This window comes from Pongo abelii, chromosome 13, assembly GCF_028885655.2.
Source record: "Pongo abelii isolate AG06213 chromosome 13, NHGRI_mPonAbe1-v2.0_pri, whole genome shotgun sequence".
NCBI classification, from domain to species: domain Eukaryota; kingdom Metazoa; phylum Chordata; class Mammalia; order Primates; family Hominidae; genus Pongo; species Pongo abelii.
In genome coordinates this window covers 55,368,213-55,388,257 of record NC_071998.2, presented here as the reverse complement: position 1 = coordinate 55,388,257, position 20,045 = coordinate 55,368,213, and the positions used below count along the sequence as shown (strand labels likewise).

At 35.1% G+C, this 20,045-nt stretch overlaps 1 protein-coding gene across 16 annotated transcripts in view; it reads right to left on the bottom strand.

Moving 5' to 3' along the window:
- RFX3 (regulatory factor X3) overlaps window positions 1–20,045 on the bottom strand; it is a 314,864-nt gene that overhangs the window by 100,880 nt on the left and 193,939 nt on the right. For all 16 annotated transcript variants that reach the window (XM_054519989.2, XM_054519992.2, XM_063714234.1 and 13 more), the window contains one exon: window positions 8,554–8,812. In XM_054519989.2, coding sequence (XP_054375964.1) covers window positions 8,554–8,812 — 259 coding nt within the window. The remainder of the gene's footprint in view (window positions 1–8,553; window positions 8,813–20,045) is intronic.

Below are 20,045 nucleotides of genomic sequence, written 5' to 3'. Positions count from 1 at the left end.
TCTGGATTTTATTTTATGCTTCCCACTCTAATGATAAAACACATTTTTCTATCCAAGTGAAATTAATTTTGATATAAAGACTAATATATGAACCAATCTAATTTTCTTTTATAAATATATAAATATTCAGTTGTTCCAAATATCATTTACTGATAATCCATGACTTCTCAACTCACAGGCAATGCCTCCTTTAATATATACAATATTCCTGCATGCATTTGGCCTACTTGGTCTCTAGTCTTTCATTTACTAGTCTATTCATGTGCTTAGATAATTGTTTTAATTATTATAATTTTATATACATTTTAATATCTGATAGGTTGTTTCCCTCTACCCCATCCCTCATTATTTTTCTTTTTAAAAAATGTCCTATAAATTCTTGCAAGTTTATTTACATGAACAGCCTTTCTTGTCAAAAAAACTATTGGTATTATGATTGAGATTATGTTGAAACATTTTATGTTAACTTAGGGAGAATGTTTAATATTGAAATTTCTTATCCAAGAATATGGTATGCCTTTCTAGTTATTCAAGTTTCCTTTTGTGTCCCTGGGGAACTTTAGGTGTTTTTTATTCAGCAATTGGATCTTGCACACTTATTATTAGCTTGTTGCCAGGCCTTTTTTGTTTTTATTATAAATGAGATCTTTGTTTCCATTATATTTTCTAACTATCTAGAAAAGCTATTGATTTATTTGTGTATTAATTTTGTGGCTGGGTGAGGTGGCTCAGGCCTGTAATCCCAGCACTTTGGGAGGCCGAGGCAGGTGGATCACTTGAGGTCAGGAGTTCAAGACCAACCCAGCCAACATGATAAAACCCTGTCTCCACTAAAAATACAAAAGATTAGCTGGGTTTGGTGGCAGGTACCTGTAATCCCAGTTACTAGGGAGGCTGAGGTAGGAGACTCGCTTGAACCCAGGAGGTGGAGGTTACAGTGAGCTGAGATTGTGCCACTGCACTCCAGCCTGGGTGACAGAGTGAGACTCCATCTCGAAAGAAAAAAAAATTGTACTGCCACCTTACTAAAATGTCTTATTAGTTGTTATAGTTTTTAATTTCGTTCTCTATGATTTTTATCAAGTACACAATCATATCATCTACAAGTTCTGACCTCTTTACCTCCCTTTGATTTTTATATTTCCTTTCTTTTGCCTAACTGCATCTTTCCTGTAATTTTGAAAGCACAATTAAACATCACATCTTCCTTTCTTATGAGACAGATGAAAAAGTCACTCAAACTTACACTTAGTAAATTTTAAGTGTATGTGTAAAATTATTTCTAAGTCCGTAGATTACAAAACTCCTATGTCATGAAATTTACTGCCACCAATAGTTACAATCAAATGCCATAATTAGAGTTTAAAGGAAACCAGATAATTCTGTGGCAAATAAAGACAACAACTGGCGTTACATGTACTGAGAAAGCAGTAATCAAATCACATGCTTTGGGGGATGAACTAATATGCACAGGAACATGGAGAAATTCTTTCTCAGAGAACTGACAATTGGTCATAGGCACTGTGTCGTATTTTTCACCTTTAAATTAAACACATGGGCCAGTAGAAGAGGCAGTATTGAAACTTTTTGAGTCTAACATTGACTCATATGTCACTCATAGACTACAATGTATTAATATTTTAATCTGTAGCAATGCATTTCATATTTTATCTGGATTATCTAATTTTTATAAGTGAAGCATTAAGTTGGTGGAGGTTTTTTCTTTAAAAATTATGTTAGTTTCAAACTAGTAACTTAACGTGAAACTTGACTTGTAAACCTAAGGAAGGATCAAGCAAAAGATATATAAGAGGTTGCCTGAGGTACAGGTTACTTTAATATTTACAAGTAGAATTTATGAGCATCATTAAACTTTGCTTATCTAGATCTTGTATGACATAGAATCTAGCTTTTTCTGGCATGTTACCCATACACCTGTGTTCTAAAATGCTGTTTCAAATATGAAGTAGCTAAAAAATAAAATAATTCATTATATTTTGCTTTAAAATTCAGAGGAATTCACTGGCTATGCTCAGGAGAGAATGAAGGACCCTGTGATTCTCTTTGTCTTAACCTGCTAGTTTATCAAGATTTCTAGGAGCGGAATGTCTTATAGCCCTAATGGTAAAATTACTGCCTCTAGATCTTATCAGCTTCGAGGCTGGAGCAGTGTGGAACTGACTGACAGCTGAATGGAATACAGATGAAGTGATGGAGACTACAAGTCATTCAAAGTCCCATTTTATTAAATGCTTTGAAAATGAGGCCCAGAACCTTCAGTCAATTTATGATTTAGTGTAGGAAACAGATGGTTCATGGTACTCTGTCTGAGGAGTTTCATTTGAGGGACTGAGTTGGCCTAGGGAAAAAGGGACACAGGAAAACAGAAAAAGCTAAGATAATGGTGATACATGTTTCTGCCAAAATAAGTGGACAGAGTCTTTTTTTTTTTACAAATATTGAGGCTAATTGTAAAACTTAGTAAATTATTTTAAATAGAAATTACTGTTTTGTCACATAAAATAAGAACTGTGACTTATGCATAATTTATGCATACTTCTAACTTAAAATTTCTTCTAAGCATATCTTCATATATGATAATTAAACAGAAATGTTCATCTCATGTGACTATATTGCTTTTCTGTCTCGATGTAGTCATAACCAATAATCCAATATTATTTCAACATTTTTTCCTCTGGTAAGATAGATGGGCAATTCAGCTCCTTCTAATATAATCATTTCCCTTAAATATAAAGAAGTCCTTCGTGTACTAATATGAAACAAAAAGTCTCCAAGACATATTGTTAGGTGAAAAAAAGCAAGATGCGGCATTTTTCTTACCATTTGTGTAAAAAAAATGAAAAAGAGAGGGAGTGAACAAATATATATTCTGCTTGAATATTCTGCTAGAATATTGTTAGAATAATACTTAAAAAACTTGGTGGCAGGGAGTGGTGGCTCATGCCTGTAATCCCAGCACTTTGGGAGGTTGAGGTGGGCAGATCACCTGAGGTCAGGAGTTTGAGACCAGCGTGGCAAACATGGTGAAACACCGTCTCTACTAAAAATACAAAAAATTAGCCGAGCATGGTGGTGGACACCTGTAATCCCAGCAACAAGGGAGGCTGAGGTGGGAGAATCGCTTGAACACAGGAGGTGGAGGTTGCAGTGAGCTGAGATCATGCCACTGCACTCCAGCCTGGGTGGCAGAGCAAGACTCCATCTAAAAAAAAATCAAAAATCAATAAATAAAAAAATAAGAGAAAACTTGGTAATATTGGTTGCCTCTAAGGATGAGAATTGGGAAACGGGTGAGAGAGACTCATGCACTTTCTTATATCTTTTGAATGAGCAACTTAAGAATGTATAACTAATTCATATAAATAAATTAAAATTTTAAAATCAAACACATGGCCATTGGTAACATAGCAGCAAAAGAATAAGAAGGTAAAATTATTTTGGAGAGCTAAACATATTTATCCTCTTAGAAAAAGCATTCCCTTACACCAAATTCATAAACATGCCAAGCCAAGAATAAATAAATAAAAGAACTCACAATTCTTAAACGAATTCTTAACTTTCTATTAATTATATAAACTAGGCCAAACTTTTACTTATATAGCAGCAGATGGACTTTCAAATTTTCCTCCAAATAATTAAATAAATTATAATATTTTACATTAATCAAAAGAGGTGGAAATATGAACAATATTAATTTCAAGATATTTTTCTTGTGCCTCTTGGGTGAGATCTAATTTTAGCAACAGCCCATTTAAATGTATATACATAAAGGTATAAAAATTAGCTTTCATATCATGGTCTCAAAACTGATTAACGTAATCTTAAGTATTAAGAAGAATTTAAAAAACTCCATACATAACCATCTAATTATAAGAATAAAAATATTATTTTATGTAAGAGTGAGTAAATAAGGCTTTTTAAAGCAAGTTGGTAATTATTGCATACTCTGGTGTAAGATAAATTATGTTGTGATGAGCACCAAAAAAAATCATGAACTACATTCACAAATTTTTAATCTTCAAGTGAAAAGTATGTTCAGGTTTCAAAACTCGAAAATTCTATAAATGATGTGATTATATAGAAAAATAATCATGAAAAATACATTAGAATTTCAAATGAATAAAAGCAGAGGGAAATATTTTGTTGATATAGTTAGAAGACAGATGTATAATGAGTTAAGAATTATGACTGTAGCCAATTCTTCTACCTTAATGTCCATGTGCTACTAAAATATTAACAATAAACAGATCCCTAACATATTCAGGTCACAACTTAGCTGAACACATATCCAGTGATGATTCAATAAAAATGTTATAAAATCTTTCTGAAAATTGTTATTTAATATTATCCGCAGGAAATGCCTTTTAAATGTATGTGTATGTATTTATGTAAGTAAAAGCATAGATGTATATATCTATATACATATATATAATTATACACACATGGACCATATAAAAGGAAACAGTAAATCAAAGGAGAAATAGTATTTTGACTAAATTTGAGTATTAGTAGTTGATATAATATATTCATCATATAAAATTTAATTTGTTACCAAATTAGCAAATGCTGACTTTATAAACTTTTATTTTAAGTTCAGGGGTATTTGTGCAGGATGGGCAGGTTTGTTACATAAATAAATGTGTGGCATGGGGATTTATTGTACCAATTATTTCATCACCTAGGTACTAAGCCTATTATTCATTATTTTTCCTGATCCTCTCCCTCCTGCCACCCTCTACCCTCCTCTAACGCCCAGTGTATGCTGTTCCCCTCTATGTGTCCATGTATTCTCATCATTTAGCTTCCACTTATAAGTGAGAACACGCAGTATTTGGTTTTCTGTTCCTGCATTAGTTTGCTAAGGAAAATGGCTTCCAGCACCATCCATGTTCCTGCAAAGGACATGATCTCGTTCTTTGTTAAGGGTGCATAGTATTCCATGGTGTATATGCACCGTATTTTCTTTATCCAGTCTATCACTGGCAATTATCACCATCAAGGCAATTATTCTAAGGACTGGGGCAGAAAACTTTGCCATAGGAACTGGGTAAAAGTGTTTGCTTTGTGCTGTTTCCAAGTACCCAAACATAGCTAGTTTTACATCAACTGAATTAACTGACTATGCATTACACTTACTGATAGCCCCCTAAGGAGTGACCCAACGGACTATTTCTCAGTCAAGAATTTCGGCCACAGTATAGGCTACTATTGCACAGTAGGCTGCATCAGTCATTCTATAGGTTGTATGTCGAACACTAAAGAACAGTTAGAAAAACTGAACTTATATTGTACAGATGGGCTCAATGTTTGGAAAGAAATGGCTTGAGTCTTGACCAACAAATCTTTAAAGATTGTGTTCATATACAATCTTTTGTATGATTCTACAGTAAAAGAAAAATATACATAAATGCAATTAAATCCCATTTAATGACATGGCATCTCCTAAAAAAAAAAAAAATCTTGATTTTTAGGAGTGAGAACAACCAAAAATCTATGGTTAGCATTTCTAACATTTGGCAAGAGGCAGATGATATGAAATCTTAAATAGGTTTCACGGCACTTAAACTTTGTTAATTTTACTATAGTAACACATGTGAAACCGTAAACTGAGAATCACAACCTCACTGTGAGTCAAGCAGATCTTCAGTAGAATTGAGAAGGGGATTTAAGTCAAATATACTTTTCAATAATTAATTCAAGGTAATACAATAAAAACTAGCAGAAGTATATTTAGACGAGTACCGCACTATCACTCAATATGGGCTTGGTGAGATCACTTTGTGATTTTTCCATACAAAAGTTACCTTTTTTAAAATTTTTATACTTCTTTTGTTAAAAAGGAAAATTTTCTTATTTAAAAAAACGCAAAACAAAAAAAAGAAAAAAAATCACCTTAGAATTTTTATCCTTAACAAAACAACCTCAAATATGAATATTTTTAGTATAAAATTAATAAATACAACTGATATTATAAATTGGCATTTTGTAAAAGTTTTCAACTATTCCCAGTTTTTATAATTCACTTATCTGTTTAATTTACCAGTTAGTATAATAAAAATCACACATCAAATTTGTATAATGGATAACTTAAGGAATAATGCCACCTTTCATACCTACATACCTGCATAGAAAGTGTATCCCTTATCAAAAAAAAATAGAAGAAGAAGAATCAAACTATAAAGGTTAGCAATGCAACTGTATTTACATGAGCTGGATTAAACAATTTGGTTAATTTAGTGAGAGCAAGTAAATTTAGTAAACCCACATCCAGTTGATGAGGATGTTAAACAGGTATCAGAATCAGCATGAAGGCAAGTAAGAATACCTAGAGGAGGTGAGGTAGGAAAGGAATAGGGTTTCAAAGGATGGTATGTTAGGATAAGACAGGGTGGATGAAATGAAAGTGGGAAAGGTAAATTTTGCCCCGTTATTCAGTTTTCCTAAGGCCTTGATAAGTGGTATTTTCCTTTCACTGAAAATAATTTTCTAGGTGGCCTATAGGAGGAGTGCTAGGTGGCCTATAGGAGGAGTGCTATATACTACTGCCACCTTTTTCTATCTCTTTTCTTTTTATGTTGAAGATATAGTTACTTTTACATCTAGAAGATTTTATAATTCCTTTGTAAATCTAATGGTGCTAAAGCTAGGAGGAAACTAGGAAATCATTTAGTCCAACTAACCCCTTATTTTATTGATAGGGGAACTGAGATCCAGAAAAGCTATGGTTTATTAGTAGCAATCCCCTTGTAATCTACATAAATATACTGATGTGACTAGAAGTTTTAAAATACTGCATTTAATATTATTAAAAGGAAGAGACAACAAATACACATAAGAAATGCTACAAAATTACAAAGAAAAAAATTACAAAAAGGAACTCTCCGCTCAGAACAGCTAGTCATCTGTTCTGATGTTAGTAACAAATAGTGAATTAAAATAAAGAGTGTTTTAAAAATAAATTAGGGAAAAGGCACTGAATGATGAAAGTATGAACACATGAAATTACTACAAATACACAAAGTATATACAAAGTACTTACCAAGCACATATAATATCCTGGAGAAAATCCATAAAATGAGAAATATAAAGCTTCTCATATTACTATTTTCTCCCCAATTTATTTCTATCTCCATTTCATTGCAAGAACAAACTATATGATGAAATGATAAAATGGGATACATCTCCTTAATTCAAATCCCCAGCACCCTTTTATATGTCATACTTAGAAAATCTATTTCATTGCTGCTTTAGCTATGTGGTTCTAAATGACCATTCTCATATGCTTGGTAGAGGTGAAAAGCAGAAGTTCAGGCTACAGAGTTTGATGATATCAAATTCTGCAAAACTTTCTATGACTATTTCTATTACATCATTTCAGTACACTAAAATACATTGTGTTGGCCGGGTTCAGTGGCTCACATGCCTGTAATCCCAGCACTTTGGGAGGCTGAGGAGGGTGGGTTACCAAAGGTCAGGAGTTCGAGACCAGCCTGGCCAGCATGGTGAAACTCCATCTCTACTAAAAAATACAAAAATTAGCCGGGCCTGGTGGCATGTGGCTGTAGTCCCAGCCACTTGGGAGGCTGAGGAAAGAGAATCACTTGAACCCAGAAGGCAGAGGTTGCAGTGAGCTGAGATTGCACTATTGCACTCCAGCCTGGGCCAGAGTAAGACTCCATCTCAAAAAAAAAAAAAAAAAAAAAAAAAACAAACAATAACCCACTGTGTTAAAATAAATATATCTATTAAATTTAACTTAAATATGTATGCTCCTAAGATACTGTTTGCTCATATCTATGATCAGAGCCAACACAAATATTTTTCATCTGAATCACCTATAGTAATGCTTTCTAAAGTATCTCTCTGGTGGAATGCAACACGAATTTACATATGGCACATGGGTAAACATTTTTAACTTTACTATTTAAATATTGATTTCAATATGTATTAGGAAAAAATTACACACAATTTTCTATTTTAAAAGTGAGTCAACTTGGAAGACATACTAAGTTAATAATAATACAGGTGGCATGAGAATATGGCAAAACTTACATGTCTAAGGTTTGGGATGCTGGCTTACATAATGTAACTTCTCTGGGGATGAGCTAGCATAAATATTATTGTTGAAAGATGTGAAAATTCCAAGCTAAATTATATTTTACTCTCTATATTACTGCCTGGCTTTTATCTCATAAAGTAAGCATAATATGAAAGTGAGTTCTTTCTATATAAATTTAAGATATTTTACTGATGGAAGACAGCTTATTAAAACCAGCAGTTTAATGAGTAAAGCTCACCTTTCTAATTGCCAGTAAAATTAAAAACTCTAATTCACCTGATTAGAGGGCATATGTATCAGTAACATTCTGCATAATACTACATATACTACATTCTGCAAACTATCAATACTAAAACTATCCAACACATTCTTGCCCCAGTCCCATCTGTGTTGTTCTTTTCCCTCTATAAAAGGAAATGTTCATTAGAGACTACTAAAAGCTAAACTAAACTACTAAAAATTCAAATACTTACTGTCGCAGGGGAGGCCCGAGTTGTGTGTGTCACTGAGTGACCAGAATTCTCCATTGAGTTGCCGATCAGATAGGTTCCTCCAGAGCTGCTGATGAGTTGTCCTCCTGTGACGCCCATCTGAATCCCACCAGTGCCCACCATACTGTGGGATGAGACCACGGTAGTCACCTGGGCGGAACTCCCTTGAGTATCAAAGTAATTCCCTCCAGTATTTTGGCTGTACATCTGTGTCTCTGTGTAAGGATACGTTGTTGTTCGGCTTTAGAAGAAGAAGAAAAAAGAAATTTACTAACTTATTTATGTCATCTTATTATTTTTTTTCTAATATGAATGTAATTGAAATATATTGGTTGGCTTAGCCTTTGCAACATGGCAAGTTTTGCATTTTGTACAAAACTTCATTCCCAGAAACAGTTCGATTTACTTTTCAAATTAAGGGTCCACTCATTTAAATAAGTACCTCAACCAGTTTCTGTACTACAGAGATTTTGCCCTCTCCTGGTGCCTACCTCCAGCATATAAATAAGCTTGGCTCTCTTCCCTCCAAGAAATCTTGCCGAACAACTTCAATTGCTTATAAAATGTACTACAAATCCTAGTTTTAGAAAAGCTGGAACCTGGAATAAGTAGGAGTAGTGTGAGTAGTTGACTTAGCTCCTACTTAGCTAATACTCAGACAACTTAACATTCCTGGGTGACATCCAATAAACCTCCATGACTAAAGGAGCTAGCATGGATCTCTTTCTTACCCTCCATAAGGATCTTAAGCAAATAGTTTACTCACCCTGGACCCTAAGTCCCTCCCTCATATCTCTCTTTCCCTTCACACTTAAGCTCCTCCTTTATAAGATGACTATTCCAACTCTTCATGTCCTCACTTTCCACTTTCCAACAACTACAGTCAAGCTTCTACCCTTAGCCTTTCATTAGAACTGCTTTTAATAAGGTCACTTGTGACCACAGTTAAATACCAAGCTAAAAGACTCCTGTCAATCCTTATCTCTTGTGACCTATCTATAGTATGACACTGTTGGCCACTCCATGTTACCCTTTCCCTCCCTTTTCTGTTCTGATTAAGCTTATTTGATTCATCTATTTTTATTTTCAATTGACTATAACTTCAATTTTAAGAGGATCTTTTTAACTTTTTATTTTAAAATACTAAGTTCTCAAGAAGTTACAATAAATATATATAGAACAGGTTTTAAACATTCAAATACAAAATTGAAATTCCCAGTTCTTTTGCTATTATCTTCAATGCCACCTCCTAAAGCTAGCCATTCCTGAGAGTTTGGTGTACATGTTTTCAGATCTGTCCTATACGTATCTTAAGGCCTGGATGTCTTAACCTCTTTTCTCCCTTAGTTTCTATGGCCCTTCTTTTCCACTTTTTGCTTTTTACCATAACCTCTCAAGACCCTTTTGGAATCTCCAATTTTTCTAGCACATCAAATATTAATATTTTTCTGAGTTTTCCATTTTGAGCTCTTATTTTTATTTAGATCAAAGACCTTTACCACATAAAGTACTGTATTACCATATACATGCTCTTAGTAAACAATCTTACATAAGTTGGTATCACTGCTCTCTTTACTTCCTAGTTATACTTTAAGAATATTAAATCTGGGTTTCTAACAGCCAAGTGGTCATCACTACTCAGGACTCCCATGAAATATGGGAGGCTGTGTAAAATTTAACATATGATGAGATTCCTTTCCTCTCTTGTTCTTTCTTCCACACTTCCACTTCTCAGTAGAGGGCAGCACCACCATCCTCAGCTTTGGAAATTATTGCTTACTCTTCCCTCTGACTGGCATGAGTTGCTGAGTCCTGTCAATTTTATCTTCTAAATAATTTTCCAATTCTCTTTTCCATTATCATACACACTACCTTAATTCACAATGTTCTCTATTATACAGGCTGAGAATACCTTATCAACAATGCTTGGGACCACAAGTGTTTTGGATTTTTTCAGATTTTGGAATATTTTCATATATAAAATGAGAGATCTTGGGGATAGGACCCATATCTAAATATGAAATTCAATTATGTTTCATATACACCTTATACACATAGTCTGAAGGTAATTTTATAAAATATTTTAAATAATTTTGTGCATGACACCAAGTTTGTATATATTGAACCATCAGAAAGCAAAGATGCCACTATCTTATGTTGGTGCTCAAAAACTTTCAAATTTTGGAGCATTTCAGATTTTGGAGTTTGCATTAGGGATGATCAACCTGTAATTGCCTTCCAATGGATTTTCCCTTCTCTAATCAGTTGCTCTTGCAATCTAGCTCCAACTTTGCTCCCAGGAGAATTTTCTATAATGCAAATATAAAAATGAAACTGCTTAAAAACCTTTCCATGATTCTCTCTTGCCTTCAGAAAAAAGTTCAAAACTCTTGTCCACTTTACAAAAATCATCAGGGGGTCATGCCTACATAATCTTGAGACTTGGTATTAGCCATGTTATCAAATGCTCTCTTCACTCACATCCTATTGATCATTTTTCTGGTCCTGCCAAAGTGCCATTTTCTCTTGCCTTTCTGCTTCACTACATAAGGATTCCTCTGCCTGAAAGGCCTTTTCATTTTTTTCCACCTCCCTGCCTTTGTCCTAATCATCCTTAAGCTTTCAACAGAAGCCCCTTATCTCAAAATTATTTTCTGCATCCTTTGCCCTCTATGGCCACTCCTCACAGGACTGTTATGTTTTATGCTCTGTACTTTCCCAACATCCTTTGAATTCCTGAAACATAACTCTCGATGTGTTGTTAATTTCCTCAAGTCTTCCTACTCCCATCAGTACTCTCAACACTTAACACGGTTGCTGGTACATAGCTGGCACACTAATCAGTCAACAAATAAAAATATTTAAAAGTATGGTAGACATAATAGCCAGTTTCATAAATTTCTGTATCACAAATCTTTTATTTTGTTAAAACATGAGAAATTATGCTAAACTACTCCAAGATTTTTGATTAATTTAAAGCAAGTACTTTTAATCCATTATAAATTATACTTGTAATTTACAATATATATTTTAGTAAAGTAATAAGAGTGTTCTGAAAGTATTCCACACTGGGTAAAGAGCCCTTTCCAGAAAGAGCCACAGCAAATCCAGGTAAAAATTTTAGTCTGGGGTGATGATAGAAACAAATTCATAGAAAATGTTTTTTGTTTTTTGTTTTCAGATAGAAAAATGTCACTTAAAATACACATACCATTCTTCTCATCACTGCTATATTCCCCAACTGGAAATCTCATTTGTTTCTTTATTTACATGTTTATTTAATAAAATAAAATAGCCACATAGGTTTCAAATTTAGATAAAATGAGAAATGAGGTCATTTTAATTTTTGTCTACCGAATATGACAGTGGCCCCACTTAACTGTGCTTAAAATAGCACAATCTGATGTTGATATTTAAGTATAGTCAAATAAGCTGTACAAATAGATATAGAACAATAAATACTTTGACAGATGCAGGACATGGTGCCCCCTTTCCTTTTCATCATCCAAGCAGGATGATTCAGGATGCCCCCTACTAGTAAGTAGATTTCTCAAATAAAACATAATATAGCTAAATATAGCTAATATTTATTGACCATTTACTATGCAGCAGACACTATTCTATGTGCTTTTTAGGCATTAGCTCATTAAATTTTCATAAACTCCATGAGGTAGGTGTTGTTATATTAATAATTCCTATTTCGCATACAAGGTGAATAACTGAAGTTTGGATTGGTTAAATTACTTAGTCTAAAGCACAGAGCTGATGAATCACGGATCTGGAATCTAAACTTAATGTATATTCTCAACCATTGTGTCAAAAAAAAGGAACATAACTTTTTATTTCTGTCAATGATATATGTCAACAACTACTAAGGAATAGCTTAACAAGTGGAATAGGGACCATATGAACTTCCTGTTGCTATTTGAGATTTCCTTACAGCTTACTTTACTATTTTCTAGCACTACACTATTCCCCATTATTACCCAGAATGAGGCCTGTAGATGATGTACTTGCAATTGTAAAGAAGCCATGGAAAAGGCAGGGCCATTTCAGAAGATACTTACCACTTCAGATTGGAATTTTAGATGTTCTGTGATCGTGGAAGTTGCTACCTCATCATAAGAAAAACATCCCAAGGGATCACTGCAGCTTTTGGGCCTGCCCTCTTTGTATCATTACACTCAGTAAAGAACAGTAATGCAAATAAATGCATCACAGATATACAAAATCTCTATATAGCCCTCAAAGTCAGTTCATAAGCTAAAAAATGACCAAAGAAGAGGAGAAGGGATAAAGTCACCAAAGAGTGTGCCTAATCCATAAACTATCCCCATTACTCCATCGTGCGACTGTGGAGACGGCTTGGCTATTCTATAAACACACACTGGGGTAAAGAGTAGCAATTTTTAGGGAGAAAAAGCACACAATTATATTAAGGAATGAAGTGTGATAAATTGTCTGAATTTGGCTTTGACAAAAATACACTTGCAGTTGGAAATGGGGGAGACTTTCAAACACTGGGTTGAGTAATACAGGCTGATTATAATATCCTTAGCTGGGCCAGGCACGGTGGCTCACGCCCATAATCCCAGAACTTTGGGAGGCTGAGATGGGTGGATCACCTGAGGTCAGTAGTTCGAGACCAGCCTGGCTAACACGGTGAAACCCCGTCTTTACTAAAAAATTACAAAAAATTAGCCAGGCATGGTGGCACGCACCTGTAATCCTAGCTATTGAAGCTGAGGCAGGAGAATCACTTGAACCTGGGAGGTGGAGGTTGCAGTGAGCCAAGGTCACACCACTGCACTCCAGCCTGGGCAACAGAGCGAGACTCCATCTCAAAAAATAATAATAATAAAATAATAATAAAAATATTCTTAGCCATTGTGCCTTAAAGGTAAGAAGGCAAGCATGAAGCCACTTGTTGGAGTCCCTGGAGCCAAAGCCAGAGTCACGCACAAGTAACAGGTAACTCCTAAAGGTTTTTTCCATGACTAAATACTTTAGGCTCCTGAATAAATACTTAAAAATTTATTTTAAAAAACAAGCACCAACAGCAAAAATAAACAGTTCTTTTTTAGGTACTAGAAATAGACTCTCTAATTCTGATATCTCAGATCAGCTCATCTTTTATATTGTATACTGAATATATTCTTCATATGAGTTACTGCTTGCACACTATTTTCTCCAGAAATTTCCTAAACATATGTTCAAGAAAACGACTCAATTTTTGGCATATCAGATTGAAAGCAGCTAACTATTTCTGGACTGTACATTCCTGAAATAGATAAATCCCCAAGCAATTCTGTGCACATTTAAATGATACTGCTGTGTTCATTTTGTTTGTTCTGTATTGATTACCATAGACTAAGTCATGAAAATAATGTCATATTATTTCTAAAGCAGAAGAGAACTCTTTCCATTGTTCTGCATATGTATCCAGTAATGAATGTGAACACATCGATATGTGTATACTTGCCGACAGAAGCTTCTTCATAGCTGACTCTATTATAAGGTTCTATGTAAATGTCAGGACTCTGATTCATTGAATTCAGTAATTTAGTGCCATTTGTCTCCCATCATGCCTTAGCATATACCTTGGCTAAGGATGACCCTGAATATTCCCTACTTACTTATTCACTAGGATGATTATGGCAATTTATCTTAGCTATAACCAATTTTTTTCTGTTTTCTTTATCTTCAGGTGTCTTATCCACAATTCCAGATACTCAGTATCTCTAAATTCTTTATTTTGTATTTTACCAAGATTTTGAATGTCCTCCAACCAATAAGCTTGTCACTATAAAATCAAGCAATGGCATGAAAGTGATACATTAAGGAAATAAAATAGCTTGTAAATCTCATACCATAAATTGTATTATAAAGATAGAATATAGATATGGTGACCATTATCTTACATGGGTACAACATTTTATTGCTTTTAGGCTACTCTGCATACATTCTTCTAACAAATATTTAATTAGCATCTATTCTGGCACCTACAATAAAAGGAACAACACAGACATGACCTCTACTGTTACTAGGGCTACGTAACACAAGGAGAAAGTGGGCAAAAATAAGAAAGAAAATAAGATAATTAGAAGTTTTCCTCATTCCCATGAAAGCAAAAAAAATACAATATAAAAGTAGAATAAATAAGAGAGAGCATACTAGATAGGATAGTTAAGGAATGTTATCCCTGAAAGCCAAATTTTTTTTTAGATTGAAACTAAAAGATGAAAAGGAGTCAGCTCTATGGAAAACAGGAAGAATAATATTTTAGGAAGACAGTACAAAAACTCATAACATAGCACACAACACAGGAAAGATCCTAATATTTAGAAGGAAATTAGAAGTCTGAAGTATTTTAGATATAACAAATGAGAAAGCTGTTAGAAAGAAATGAGGTTAAAGTAGGTAAAAACTAAACATGCATGCAGTGTAAACAATTTTCTTGACTGCAGTCCATGATCCAGTAGCGGGTCATGAAATTAATTTTAATAGGTCACAACAGCATTTAAAAAAGAGACCAGACTAGACTAGAAAACATCAGTGCTTATTACACTTAATGAGAATAAGAATCATTTTTTGAAATTTTGTTTTTATCATAAGAGAATATACACATAAATGATGTATGTGTGAATGCCTGGGTATGTATGTATGTACTTACCAGAGTATGAAATGTATGCCTAACTTTCTCACGGTGGATGATAGTTTTAAAAGCTTAAAAGCCACTGTTATAGACTATTGTAAGAAGTTTGGATTTTGATTTGGGCTGGGATAGTGGTAAAGGTCTTATGGGTAGGAGGAGGTAGGGCAATGTTCTAGCCAGAGAGACAACCTACAAAGTCCTGAGGCCAAAGAGGTAAAAATATACCATGAGAAAATGGAGTTGCAATCAGGGCCCGTGACTGAGATGGGCCATGTAAGATGATTCTGGAACCTGTGAATTAGATACAATAATAAGAGGTGATCTGATTGGAAGCTTGCTCAGTGTAGTGAGGGCATTATATGTCTGATTGAACTAGACTGAGGAAATAACTAAAGGCAGCCAGAATGAGCAACTTCTTAGAAAAGTTTGAGAGCACAAGAGGTGCATTTGGAAACCAGGGACAAATGTTTTTAAGAGACAGGGGGATATATTATCTTCCTTAATCTACATGAAGTTAATCATACAGGTTAGAAGTTGTTACCCCACTTTTATAGAGGGGAAAGTAAGATGTGAGGAGGTAAGAACACTTGCTCTGAGGATGACACTGAGAGCGAAATGATGAAGGAAGACTGGAACTCTGGTCTGGGTATGTCCCAGTCCAGTGCTCTTTCTGTTATGCTACCTCTGTTTGAAATGTGTACACACTTCCAAGTAAATTGGATTTAAAGAGGAATGGCAAATTAAAATTTTCTTAGAAAACTCGTTATATGATTGAGGAAATTAGGCATATGTTTTGGAGCAGGATAAAAACTGGCCCTACATTTTTTGGTTTTTGTTTTTATTTCTAAGGACTTGGAGGAGAAAGTAATATTTGGCTTTTGGAGAAATCTAGTAAAGATTTTACGTCTTGCTGTAGAATTTTCTTGTTTTTTCAGAAAATTTCCCATGAATCCACACACTCCTTACCAAAATTAATTGACCAGGAAAACTATTTCAGTCAATATTCAAACAAACAGTAAGAAGGTTGGACGCTCTTTTCTTCTCATTATTAATTACTTTTTAAATTACTTTTAAGCCCAGTGGTGCAGATTCTTTTCCAATTAAATTTATATATTAACCTCAAAGTGTCAAATGGGTAAGAGTGGAACATGCTCCAGTTGAAGGGGGACACAGATGATGGAGCAGAGTCTGTTTCTCTCTTTCCTTCCCAATACAGCCACCTCTGCGCCTCTCCTCCACCGTAGAACTCCAGGGCTCCACAGAACACAAACAACCAGTGATTAATTGATTGATTAATCAATTAATTAATTGAGTAATTTCCTCAGTCTAGTTCAATCAGACATATAATGCCCTCCCTACACTGAGCAAGCTTCCAATCAGATCACCTCTTATTATTGTATCTAATTCACAGGTTTCAGAATCATCTTACATGGCCCATCTCAGTCATGGGCCCTGATTGCAACTCCATTTTCTCATGGTGTATTTTTACCTCTCTGGCCTCAGGACTTTGTAGGTTGTCTCTCTGGCTAGAACACTGCCCTACCTCCTCCTACCCATAAGGCCTTTACCACCGTTAATTAATTAATTAATCGATTGATTAATCAATCGATTAATTAATTGGTTGTCAGGGAACACAGACAACCAATAATTAATTGAGTGATTCTGTCAGTTGATCAACAGATAATTATTGAGTATGTCTCAAGCACCATATTTTGTAACAGATAAAACAGCATATAAAGCATAGCAAAGTTACTACCCACAAAGGTTTTAAAATTCTTTAATTCAAAGGAACTACTAATATCCTAAATACTTATTCAACAATTTTAAGCTTTGTGATTTATGGCCAGAAAGACCTATAGCCTATATCCCTGCCTAGGAATCTAGTCCATTTTTATCATGTTGAAGATTCATTGAAGTAGAGATACTTACAGGAATTTTGGTTTGTTATACAGCATCTGAACTCTCTATGTTCGTACAATTTCTTAACTTGTGAATGTTGGTGGGAGACAAATCCCATTTCCAAATATAATAGCTCAGAAAGCCAGGTACTGGCTTTTCCAACCTCCCTTACAAACAAGCTAAAGGAAATCATCTTAGGACTCAAATAACCACGTGGACTTGCTCTAAATAAGGAGCTAGGGGCACAAAGCAATGGAAATGGTGACACATAGTGAGAGACATGTCATGTTTACAGTGGCAGTAGGGCCAGGATACAAGATCAGTATCCAGGGGTAGCAATGGCAGACAGTGTTTGGGATGGCTGCAGTGGTGTGGTGTCTGTACTGCACTATCTGTGCTACGGTTTTGTGCATGGTCTGGCTGCTGCCTGACATCACTTGTGCCTGCCTGTTTCCAGCTTGATTCTCCAGACTTCCTGGAAATTCTGTGAGTCACAAATATCTTTCAAAAAATTCTGTCTTAAATAGGCCAGAGTTGGTTTCTGTTGCTTGAAACCAAGAACCTCTGCCTTAAACAGTTTCAAATTATGGAGTTTTTACATGGGCCACCAAAGCCCTGCAAAGAAGTAGCTACATTATTGGGAATCTTCAACAAAGTGCATATACATATGTAAAATCTGTGCCTGGACCGCATGCACTACTTATTTACTTATTTGAGTTTCAAAACAGATATTCTCAAGACTGAATATCTGAATATTCATCAGACTGAAGGCAGAGGATACACCAGAAAGATGACATGTCTGTTTTGTGGAAGACACCAAAAGGAAAACAGTACTTCAGAAAGGAATTCAAGTGACCTGATATTAAACCTCTCCTTATTACATAAGAATAAAAAACAATAGGTTAAATATAAAGTAATAAATACTACTGAATATCAATAATAAAACATTTGCTTTCACTTATATTCAAAAGACAAACTTATTTCTTCTAACTTCAACTGCTATAACAAAAAGTAAAAAATAAAAAGCATTTATTCAGCCATTGCTACACCTACTGGGGAGGAAATGCAAGAATAAATGTTAAAAGTCAGTAATACTTCTTGTAATAACTTACTGAGTTTTCTCCTTCATGTGTAGTATTTTCATTACTATGTATGTTGACAATGTACAGCGTATTGGAATCATTTATACCATCCTATGATTATTTTGTAAGGATCTGCACATCTTTACTTAGCATTTAAATTCTTTATTTCTGTATGGTAGAACAGTGGTTCTCACACTTTTAATGTGCATCAGAATCACCCGGAGTGCCCGTCGCAACACAGAGAGCTAGGTCCCACCCCTAAAGTTCCTAATTCTGTAGAACTGGAGTGGGCACCAAAAGCTAGCATTTCTAACAAGTTCTCAGTTGATGTGAATGCTGCTGGTCTGGGGAATACACTTTGAGAACCATTGTACTCGTTGATACTACAATTATGAAACCTGATTTTCACAGGAATGAAAGGGAAAACGTGTTTTAAAATTTATTCTAGGCCAGGTGCGGTGGCTCACGCCTGTAATCCCAACACTTTGGGAGGCAAAGACAGGCAGATCACAAGGTCAGGAGTTCGAGACCACCTTGGCCAACATGAAGAAACCCTGTCTCTACTAAAAAACACAAAAATTAGCTGGGCTTGGTGGTGTGCGGCTGTAGTCCCACCTACTCAGGAGGCCGAGGCAGGAGAATTGCTTGAACCCGGGAGGCAGAGGTTGCAGTGAGCTGAGATCGCACCACTGCACTCCAGCCTGGGCGACAGAGCAAGACTCCATCTCAAAAATAAAATAAAATAATTCTTTTAGCCTACTTGAGTTTAAAAAAAAAAAACCCAAAGTCTACTGTTATAAAAAGGAATTTTATATTCTGTGGCAGTTGCTCATGATAACATTACCAAAATTTCCAGGGCTATAATGGTTTTTGAAGCATACCAAAAAGATATACATAGTCAGTACATATATGAGTCACTTGCCCTGACAACAGAGGTCAGGGAAATAAATATGGACTGAAATCAATTTTGGCAGAAATGGCATTATAAAAGATTTGATTTGAAGTCACTGATAAAAATTTATAAACAAGAAAAACCGAGTAACCATACACATATACGTTAAGTCTCAAAAGTTTTTCACCAGAGGAAAAAACACAACAAAACAAACAAGAAAGCTGTGTGAATGCCACATCAGCAGCATCTCAATTCAGTTTCATTCATTTTTTCCCTGTGTACTTAAAGCCACCAAGTAGTCGGCTCCTGTCTCACCGATCATTCAATGCTAATCTTTAATTCATTCAACAAATATAGATTCAGCACCTATCATGGGCCACTGTTCTAGGTATTAGACAGAGAACAGGATGTAAACAAACCAGGTCCCCGCCCACATGAAGCTTACATTCTAGTGGGGGAGAGATAAGTGATCAGTTAAGAATGAAATAAAAGAGGATACAAACAAATGGAAGAACATTCCATGCTCATGGGTAGGAAGAATCAATATCGTGAAAATGGCCATACTGCCCAAGGTCATTTATAGATTCAATGCCATCCCCATCAAGCTACCAATGACTTTCTTCACAGAATTCGAAAAAACTACTTTAAAGTTCATATGGAACCAAAAAAGAGCCCACATTGCCAAGTCAATCCTAAGCCAAAAGAACAAAGCTGGAGGCATCACGCTACCTGACTTCAAACTATACTATAAGGCTACAGTAACCAAAACAGCATGGTACTGGCACCATAACAGAGATATAGACCACTGGAACAGAACAGAGCCCTCAGAAATAATGCCGCATATCTACAACCATCTGATCTTTGACAAACCTGACAAAAACAAGAAATGGGGAAAGGATTCCCTATTTAATAAATGGTGCTGGGAAAACTGGCTAGCCATATGTAG